The sequence below is a fragment of the Monodon monoceros genome, unplaced genomic scaffold (assembly GCF_005190385.1).
Source record: "Monodon monoceros isolate NGI ecotype Baffin Bay Population unplaced genomic scaffold, NGI_Narwhal_1 Super_Scaffold_21, whole genome shotgun sequence".
Classification (NCBI taxonomy): Eukaryota; Metazoa; Chordata; class Mammalia; order Artiodactyla; family Monodontidae; genus Monodon; species Monodon monoceros.
Window position 1 is genome coordinate 56,087,803 of NW_021703778.1, and position 10,520 is coordinate 56,098,322.

The 10,520-nt window shown below is 45.6% G+C and overlaps 1 protein-coding gene across 6 annotated transcripts in view; it reads right to left on the reverse strand.

Moving 5' to 3' along the window:
- Positions 1-10,520, reverse strand: part of GNB5 (G protein subunit beta 5) — a 50,376-nt gene that overhangs the window by 12,406 nt on the left and 27,450 nt on the right. For all 6 annotated transcript variants that reach the window (XR_003796041.1, XM_029239173.1, XM_029239174.1 and 3 more), the window contains one exon: positions 5,527-5,659. Coding sequence is in view for 5 of the 6 variants with exons in the window: in XM_029239173.1 (XP_029095006.1) it covers positions 5,527-5,659 (133 nt within the window). In the remaining variant the exon portion in view is untranslated. The remainder of the gene's footprint in view (positions 1-5,526; positions 5,660-10,520) is intronic.

Here is a 10,520-nt window from a genome sequence, read left to right on the forward strand (position 1 = left end):
CACACACACACACACACACACACACACACACACACACACACACACACCCCTGCTAAATCTGGACTCAAGCACAGAACTCTTTCTCTGGTACTGAGAAAGAAACAGTTCATTTTTGACACCCTCGCTGTCCTGGAGCTGTTTCTGTGCCTGTCCTCCTGCAGAGTATGAAATCCAGAGGTCTCCCTGCGGTACCTGCGGGGCTCTATACCTGCCTGCCACATAGGAAGTGCTCTGTGAACGTTTGCTTAACAGAACCTCAAGCGGCTCCCACAAGCAGCCAAGCCCAGCATTGTGCTTCCCAGACATTAATGTGCAACCCCACACGCAGCTGCTAACAGAGAGCCTGGGGTGGGGCCTGAGATTCTGTATTTCCCACAAACTCCCAGGTGATGCTGACGTTGCTTGCCGGGATCCACCTGGAGCAGGACTTTGCTAAACACAGTCTCCTGTAGCTGGATCCCCCAGAGGCTCCCTGGGCCACTGAGCGGTGCTGACAGACACACCGGGTCAACCGGCATCTGCCGTGTGCTGACCACGTCCAGGCCCTCTGCTAGGCGTCAGGGTTTGCAGAAAGACTGTGTCCTGCTCTCCTGGAGCTTGGTTAACAGGATTGTCAGGAAGGACTGAAACCCACCAAACTCCCTGTCACTATGTTAATCAATTCCAGGGCCAGGCACACTTCCCGGTGCTGCGTTAGACAATACTGAGAAACCAAGTAAAAATAACCTAGCTGCCCGCTCCAGGAAATAGCTGCTCCTGCAAGATAAAACTGTGAACCAACTAAGCTTACTTATCAAGGCTAACAGCTTTGTAAAAAATTAATGAAACAGAAGCCTCAATTAAATACAGTGGGAGACCGGAAGGGGGAGCTTTCATGTCCTGTGATGATAGAGACCAACAGGAAGAAGACAGACTTCTCTTCTTTCCTGGGAAGGATTCAGCCAATGAAAAGCCATGGACTCGGGCTTCCCTGGTGGAGCAGTGGTTAAGAATCCACCTCCCAATGCAGGGAACACAGGTTCGATCCCTGGTCCGGGAAGATCCCACATGCACAGAGCAACTAAGCCCACGCGCCACAACTACTGAGCCTGCACTCTAGAGCCTGCAATTCACAACTACTGAGCCCGCGAGCCTAGAGCCCGTGCTCTGCAACAAGAGAAGCCACCACAGTGAGAAGCCCATGCACCACAATGAAGAGTAGCCCCCGTTCGCCACAACTAGGGAAAGCCCACGTGCAGCAACGAAGACCCAACGCAGCCAAAAATAAATTAAATAAATAAATTTTTTTAAAAAAAGAAAAGCCGTGAACTCTTTAATCCTCCCAACTTCCTTTTCCACTCTGTAAAACGGTTCTCCTTGCCTTGCTGTGTGGGGACTTGCACGTGCCTCGCCATGGTCCACACGCTATGGTTGCAGGCAAAAAAAGTGCAGGGGCGGCAGCTTGCCCACCAGCTCTTTCCAGAAGCCTCGCCGGTTTCCTCCACGACCGCTGCCAAGGTGTGTGCCCTCCCACTTTAAGGTGGGTCTTTTAAGGTGGAAAATTAGTTAAGACATGATAGCTCAGGGTTGGTAAGCCCAGCGAGGTAAGGGTCTTAAAGCAAGTCCTGGTGAGCAAGCTGTTGACCTGAAACAAATAGACTGCCAGGTATTTCTCCAGCAAAGATGGGTTTATTCAGGACCCGCAGAGAACTGCATTTCAGGGTCTGCAACCATGGTGAGGTTGGACCACTCACCCTGGACCCTGAAACCCTCTAAGGACCCTTCCCCAGTTTCTTCATTTTGAGACGGTATAGCGATTCTGTCAAGTTGGGGTTCTCCCTTGCTGCAGTAGGTTTAATAAACTTAGCATTGCTGGGTGGCAGGTGTTTCTGATGGACTTGGCAGACGAGACAAGGATCACTTATGATAGAGTGAGAAGTGCTGAGACACAGGTAGGTCTGTGAGAGGGACACCAAACCCGCTTTGGCAACATGTGAGCTGATCTCAGAGGAGGACTGAGAGCTGGCCACTCACTAAGGAAGGGGAGGAGAGCAGAGCGAGCTGAGGGGAAGGCACACCTGTGCAGTGAATGAAAGGTGTGCCTGGGTACGGAGTCAGGACTTTAGCCTGTAGGCAAGAGGGACCTGTGGAAAGCTTCTGAGCAGAATGACCATATCAAGGGTATATTTTAGGAAAATCTGTCTGAGGTCAGTGCAGCTGTCCCTCAAGCAGACTCTGGATAGTTTCAAGTCCAAAGGCTGGCCCATGCATGAAGAAGAACACTGGGGTGCCTGGGGAAAGGCATGGTGGCCAGAACTAGGGTTTTAAATTTTGTTGCTGCCCGTGTGTGTGAGGCTTGGGCTCTGGTGCAATTGGGAGAAAGGCAGTGGGGATCCAGGGCTCAAGGCCTCAAAGACCCAGCTGATGGTATCGCAGAGCCCTGGAGCCAGCATGGTTCTGAGCAGCCATGGGGGGACCCACAAGGGTTAAGCCCTGGCAAGCAGAGCCTCCCTATGCCCCACCTTCCTGCTGCTCACAGGGGCTGGACGAGGTGATAAGACAGTGTGGGAAGGGGCTCTTGCAGTGTAAGTGCCCACAACAGAGCCCTCTGTGGGTGGAGATTACTGATGGCTGAGGAAAGAAAACAGGAAGTAGGCCTTAAAGACTGCCAGCATTCAGTGCACCCACTGACTGTGCTGCACCCCTAGTTTCCACGTGCTGGTGGTCTCCTCTCATCCTCTCCCTCCTCCCCCCTCTCTTCCCTTCCCTCTCGCACGCTAGGCCTAGCACTTGTAAAAGAATCTTCTTTTTCTTGCAGGGAGGGGACATATTACAAGGAAAGAATCCATTCCCACCCTGGCCTTCCACCTGCTGGCCACACCGTCTTGGGAGTGTGTTCCTGCCAGCAGTCCGGGAGGCCTAGGATCTTCTTGCAGCCAGGAGAGGCCCCTCCATGGAGAAAGAGCTGGCTGAGTTCCAGAGTTCTCAGGCTTCTTGGGTGTGGGCCCCAAGGCCCTCCTCAAAGCCCCCACTTGCAGGCAGCTCTCAAATTTGGAGACTCTCCAGGCTGCAAAGCCCATGCAGCTGCCCATGGGACTCCCTCTGGCCTCGACTTCCCTTAAGAGGCCTGTGTACACCTGACAAGAGGACTCAGGCTGGTCAAAGCGGCTTAGGAACACATAAGGCTTGGACCATGTCTTAATTTGAGAACTTGTATTTTGTGATGTGCTACAATTCCCTCCAATCTCTGCTGGCCACGCCCACTAGTGGATGCTCCACCCCAGTCCTGTCCTAACATTTGCAAAGGGGCCAGTAACTGCCAATCTTTTTTGGGACATCAGGTCCAAACAAATGACTGCCTGAAATGATTCCCTCGGTCTAGCTCTTTAATGGGAATTTTCCATACCATACTCTTCAGTCAAAGAAATGAATAGTTTTTAAAAGTTAACAGTAACTTCTTAATATTTAAAAAATATTTTAAATATTTGTGCTCTTCATTACAATGTAAGTAAAAATAAATTTTATAAACCAAACATTCATTATGATAAATGCACTAAACAGATCCTCTAACTCATTGTCACTCATTCATTCTGGAATGTAGAGAATCTGTAGGTCTTATACCAGCTTCTTGAGGTTTTTGCTTTTCATCTTAGATCCCAGAGCTGGAAGGAAGCTTAGTTCATGAGTTCAGTGGTACCCAAACTAGGCTATGCGTCTGAATCACCCATGAAGCTTTGCGTTAATATAAATAACAAAACAGTAAGAGCTAATGTTTATTGATATTTACTAAGTATTTGAGATGAATCATCTCATTTAATCCTCAGAAAACCTCATGAGGGAGGAATTTACTACGATCCTCACTTGCAAGTGAGAAAAACAAAACACAGAGAATAATAAAAGCTTGTTCAGGATTCACCATCCAGAAGAGGAGACTAAACATCCTCTGTTGCTTTGGCTGCCCCTCAGGCCCAAAGACATCCGATGTGGCCACTGCAGCAGCCAGGGCAACAGCACTCTCTACTGCACAGGCCTGCAAGACTCCTGGTCGCAAATAACAGGTGTAAACGCTGCCCTCTAAGTCGGAACAGCCCTCCCGTCAGAAGTGAGACAATTACCCATCCCCGGGTCTCCTTGCCGCTATCCTTGCCACCCCCCAACCCCGCCGCTGACGTCAGTCAGCTGAAGCCAGAGTGGCCTTTAATCTGACTCAGTCTCCTCCTTCAAACAAACCCAATCTGCCCCAGCCCCAGCAATGGCTCCCTGCCATTTGTAGGGTCACCCCCGCCACTCAGGGCACCCTGTGGTCGGGCCCTGCCCACCTCTCAGGCCACCTGCCTCCTACAATGCTCCCCTCCGCCTCACTGGCAACACACTTGTCCTCCAGGGTGGCCCCTGCAGCACGTTTACGACCCCCCACTCCTGCTCTGAGCTCCCAGCCTCCCCGGCTATTCAGTCACCCCTGGTATCTGGCAATGCGGGTGGTGGCATCTGTGCAGGTTTTCTGGAAAGATGTGACAGAGACACGATAGGATGCTTTAGGACTTGTGAGAGAAAACGTGGCCAAAGCATTGAAGTTGGATTGTCTCCACTTTGTGGCTTGTTCAAAGTAGGGCACAGATTTACCCTCTGATGCCTTTTCTTTTCGAGTGTGTTAAAACAGGAGTGTAAAACAGGTACGATGAGGCGTGTCACGTACACAACTCTGAAAGTCAGCACCTGTGAAGTTTTATATACGGAGGCACCTTGGAACCACCTCTCTGACCCAGACAGGAATTTCTACCACCCCAGAAGGTTCCTTGACCGACTTCCACCCCCACCAAGTCAATTAGAGGAGGAGGTTCAATATGGCATGGAGTTCATCTCATCTCTGCCAACAGTCAACAGCCTTGACTTTCCCCATTTCTGATTTTATTAAAAATAATAATATAACCAGGAATTCCCTGGTGGTCTAGTGGTTAGGATTTGGCCCTTTCACTGCCGTGGCCTGGGTTCAATCCCTGGTAGGGGAATTGAGATCCCACAAGCTGAGTGGCATGCTCAAAAAAAAAATATATATATATATATATATACACATATACACACACATATATACACATAAACATATATACACGTATACACACACACATATACACACATATATAAACATATACACACATATATACACATAAACACATATAAACACATATACACATAAACATATACACGTATACACATACACACATACACACATATACACATACACACATATACACACACATACACACATATACACACATATATACACATAAACATATATACACGTATACACACACATAAACATATATACACACACATATATACACATACACACACATATAAACATATATGCATATACACATATATATGAAAAACAACAGGAGCTTCCTCTTAGAGTCAACTGGAGTGCACACAGCCTCCTGTGAAGAGGGACACCAGCACAGCTTCCTCGCCTGCCACTCTGCTTTAGCTCTCCACGACCAACCCTGCTCCCCAGCAGGCTGGCCCGTCATCATGCGTCCCCTTATTTACCTGCATGTCAGAGTTGGTAAAGCTGCAGGCCGACAGGTAGTTGGTGTGCATAGCAACAGACTTCTTTTTGGCAGCCATGTTTTCATTTTTGTCAAACGTCAGTGGATACACAGAACACTTATTATCCAAGCCACTAGCGTGGAAAGACAGAAGTGTCAAATGTTAACATAGGGCAGTAGAATATGCGTATGCTTTCTCATTCACACAAACTTTTCAAATTGTTTTCCTTTGGCAGTATCATATGCTGTAACCTTTCCCTCAGCTTTTACTTTGAAGATTTTCAAATGTACAGTAAAATTGAAAGAGAAAATAGTACAATGAACACCCAGATCTCTTCACATACGTTCACTAACTTAACATTTTGCCATATTTGTGGCAGCAAATTCTGAACCATCTGAATACAAGTGGCAGACATGACACATTACATCTAAATACTTCAATTTGCAAATTTACATCTCCTAAAAATAAGAACATATTCTGTAATCACTAACTCATTATCACATCTACGAAAACAGAAATTCCATAACACCATTTAATAAGCCATCCATATTCACTCTTTCCCAACTGTCTCCAGGATCCAGGGCCCATTTAGATCCACACATTACATTCTGTTTTTATATCTTTTTTAGAACTTTTAATGGAGAACAGACACATTTTTTTGGTTGTTTATAATGAGAGAACTTAGGTCAGTTGTCCTACAGAATGTCACACAGTCTGGATTTGTCATGTTGTTTCTTAATGGTTATATTTAAGTATAACATTTTTAAAAAATTTTATTTTATTTTACTTATTTTTGGTCGCGTTGGGTTTTCATCACTGTGCATGGGCTTTCTCCAGTTGCAGCGAGCGGGGGCTACTCTTAGTTGCAGTGCATGGGCTTCTCATTGCAGTGGCTTCTCTTCGTTGCAGAGCACGGGCTCTAGGTGTACGGGCTTCAGTAGTTGTGGCACACGGGCTTCAGTAGTTGTGGCTCGCAGGCTCTAGAGCACAGGCTCAGTAGTTGTGGCACACGGGCTTAGCTGCTTCGCGGCATGTGGGATCTTCCCGGACCAGGGTTCAAACCCGTGTCCCCTGCATTGGCAGGCAGATTCTTAACCACTGCGCCACCAGGGAAGTCCCTCAAGTATAACGTTTTTAACAATAATATAAATGTGATATATAAAGGTGATATTGTGTTATTTCTTTCTTACTGCTTCACTTTAGGAGGCTTGCAATGCCTCTTGTGTCAAGATTGGTGACGCCAGCTTTGATTACTTGGTCAAAGTGGGGACCACCAGATCTCTCCATGGTAAGGGTGATTTGTTTGTAATTACAAGCATATTTTGTTTTATTGCACTTTGCTTTATTGCATTTTTACAACTTGAATGCTTGTGGCAACCTGGCATCAAGCAAGTCTATTGGTATCATTTTTCCAACAGCACTTGCTCACTCTGTGTCTCTGTGTCACATTTTGGTAATTCTCACAAATATTTCAAACTTTTTCATTATTGTTATATTTGTTATGGTGATCTGTGATCAGTAATCTTTGCTCTTACTATTGTAATGGTTTTGAGGCACCATGAACCATGCCCATATAAGATGGTGAACTTAACCGATAAATGTTGTGTGTGTTCTGGCTGCTCCAACTGACTGGCGTTCTTCTCTCTCTCTCCCTCTCCCCAGGCCTCCCTATTCCCTAAGGCACAACAATATTGAAATTAGGCCAATTAATAACCCTACAATAGCATCCAAGCATTCAAGTGAAAGGAAGAGCTGCATGCCTCTCACTTTAAATAAAAAGCCAGAAATGATTAAGCTTAGTGAGGAAGGCATGCTGAAAGCCAAGAGAGGCTGAAAGCTAGGCCTCTTGTGCAAAACAGCCAGGCTGTGAAAGCAAAGGAAAAGTTCTTGAAGGAAATTAAAATTGCTGCTCCAGGGAACACATGAATAAGAAAGCAGAACAGCCTCATTGCTGAAAGGAAGAAAGTGTTAGCGGTCTGGATAGATGAAACCAGCCACAACATCCCCTTAAGCCAAAGACTAATCCAGAGCAAGGCCCTGACTCTCTTCAATTCTATGACGGCTGAGAGAGGTGAGGAAGCTGCAGAAGAAAAGTCTGAAGCTAGTAGAGGTGGTTCATGACATTTAAGAAAAGAAGCTGTTGTCCATAACATGAGTGCAAGGTGAAGCAGCAAGGGCTGATGTAGAAGCTGCAGCAAGTTATCCTGAAGATCTAGCTAAGATCAATAATGAAGGTGGCTACACCAAACAACAGATTTTTAATGTAGACAAATGAGCCTTATATTGGAAGAAAATGCTATCTAGGACTTTCACAGCTAGAGAGGAAAAGTCAATGTCTGGCTTCAAAGCTTCAAAAGGCAGGCTGACTCTCTTGTTAGAGGTCAATGCAGCTGGTGACTTTAAGTTGAAGCCGATGCTCATCTACCATTCCCCAAATCTTAGGACCCTTAAGAATTATGCTACATCTACTCTGCCTATGCTTTATAAGTGGAACAATAAAGCCTGGGTGACAACACATCTGTTTACAACATGGTTTACTGAGTATTTTAATCCCACTGTTGAGAACTACTGCTCAGAAAAAAAGATTCCTTTCAAAATATTACTGCTCATGAACAATGCACCCAGTCACCCAAGAGCTCTAATGGAGATGTACACAAGATTCATGCTGTCCTCATGCCTGTTAACACGACATCCATTCTGCAGCCCACGGTTCAAGGAGAAATTTTGATTTTCAAGTCATTCTTTAAGAAATACGGTTCGTAAGGCTATAACTGCCATAGATAGGATTCCTCTGATGGATCTGGGCAGAGTAAGTTGAAAACCTTTGGAAAGGATTCCCCATTCTAGATGCCATTAAGACCATTTGTGATTCATCGGAAGAGGTCAAAATATCAACATTAATACGAGTTTGGAAGAAGTTGATTTCAACCCTCGTGGACGACTTTGAAGGGTTTAAGATTTCAGTAAGGGGTTCAAGACTTCAGTGGAGGAAGTAACTGCAGATATGGTGAAAACAGCAAGAGAACTAGAATGAGCAGTGGAGCCTGAAGATATGACTGAATTGCTGCGATCTCATGATAAAACTTGAACGAATGAGGAGTTGCTTCTTACGGATGAGCAATGAAAGTGGTTTCCTAAGATGGAATCTACTCCGTGAAGGTGGTTGAAATGACAACAAAGGATTTAGAATATTAATAGACTTAGTTGATAACGCAGTGGCAAGTTTTGCGAGGATGGACTCCAATTTTGAAAGTTCTACTGTGGCTATAATGCTATCAAACAGCACTGCATGTGACAGAGAAATTGTTTGTGAAAGGAAGACTCAATCGATACAACAAACTTCACTGCTGTCTTACTTTAAGAAATATCCACAGGCACCCCAGCCTTCAGCAACCACCATCCTGCTCAGTCAGCAGCCATCAGCACTGAGGCAAGACCCTCCACCAGCAAAAAGATTAAGACTCACTGAAGGCTCAGTTGATGGTTAGTATTTTTTAGCAATAAAGCTTTTTTTTTTTTTTCCTTTGCGGTATGCGGGCCTCTCACTGTTGCGGCCTCTCCCGTTGCAGAGCACAGGCTCCGGACGCGCAGGCTCAGCGGCCATGGCTCACGGACCCAGCCGCTCCGCGGCACGTCGGATCCTCCCGGACTGGGGCACGAACCCGCGTGCCCTGCATCGGCAGGCAGACTCTCCACCACTGTGCCACCAGGGAAGCCCAGCAATAAAGCATTTTTTAATTAAGGTATATACATTTTTTTTAGACATAATGCTACTGCACACTTAGACTATAGTATAGTGTAAACATGACTTTTATATGCACTAGGAAACGAGAAAATTTGTGTGACGCACTTCATTGTGATATTTGCTCTATTGCAATGGTCTGGAACCAAACCTGCAGTATTTCCAAGGTATGCCTGTAATAATAATCTGTGGTGTGACACCTTTAGGTCATGTTAATATCCTGTTGCCAACAACCATCATACAATGGCTTTAGCATGATTAACCTTGCTTGAATAAAATATTACTTTATGATACAAAATGGCGATCCTCTAATTTGATAATTCCTTCTGCATTTATTAGCTGATATTTTTCTGTAAAGACAAATCCAATCCCTCCTCCTCCCAATATCACTGCACACCCATGGATTCTTTTTTCTCTTCAACTGGGTTATGATCCATTACTACCATTATTCCATGTGATGCTAAAATTATCCCAATTTGGAAAGTTGGCGGGGGGCCCTTCAAGCGGCTCCTGTTTCTGTTTGATAAGATTCCATTAATATGACTTGAGTGTTCCCTTGCTTTCTGGAACAAGAAAATATCCTAGGCTCACTTTACTCTTTTCCTGCCCTAGACCTACAATCAGTCTTACTCCAAGGAGCTCTGCTTCCATTTAGTGGGGAATGACATTTAGGAGGGGCACTCCCTTCTGAGGCCCTGGGGAACCTAGGGGACCCCTTTGCCTTTCCAACTGCTTGGAGGTGCCCGTGTAGACTTGGGTAGTCTCTTACCAGTAACTAGCTTTGGCAGCATGTTTATAGATGGTGTGAGTGGGAATGATTTGCACTTGGCTGTGACAATGAACCAGCAAGCTTCAGACTATGGGCTTCCTTGACTCTCAAGGTGAAACATGTTCTCCTATTCTGAAGCTTCAGAGTAATTTCTGCAGCTCTGTGGGGATACTCACTCACACTTGGGTTTATTTGCATTGCTATGAGAAGCAGAAAGGTTTTGCAATGTGATGCATTTGGTATTGCATCTCTGCTTTAGTACCTAACTCATTCTGTGATCTTTGTTATGTTTTTTAGCCTCTCTAAGCCTCAGTGTTCTTAACTATAAAATGGAGTGGATCCCACCCACCTTTCACAAGGGGCTGTTGTGAAGATAATATAGAGTTCAGAATGGCTCTTGACACATGATAGAGGCTCAGTAAGTGGTTATTATTGTTATTTTTTTATTCTTGCTTGGAGGCAGGTACTATGTTTTATTCATCT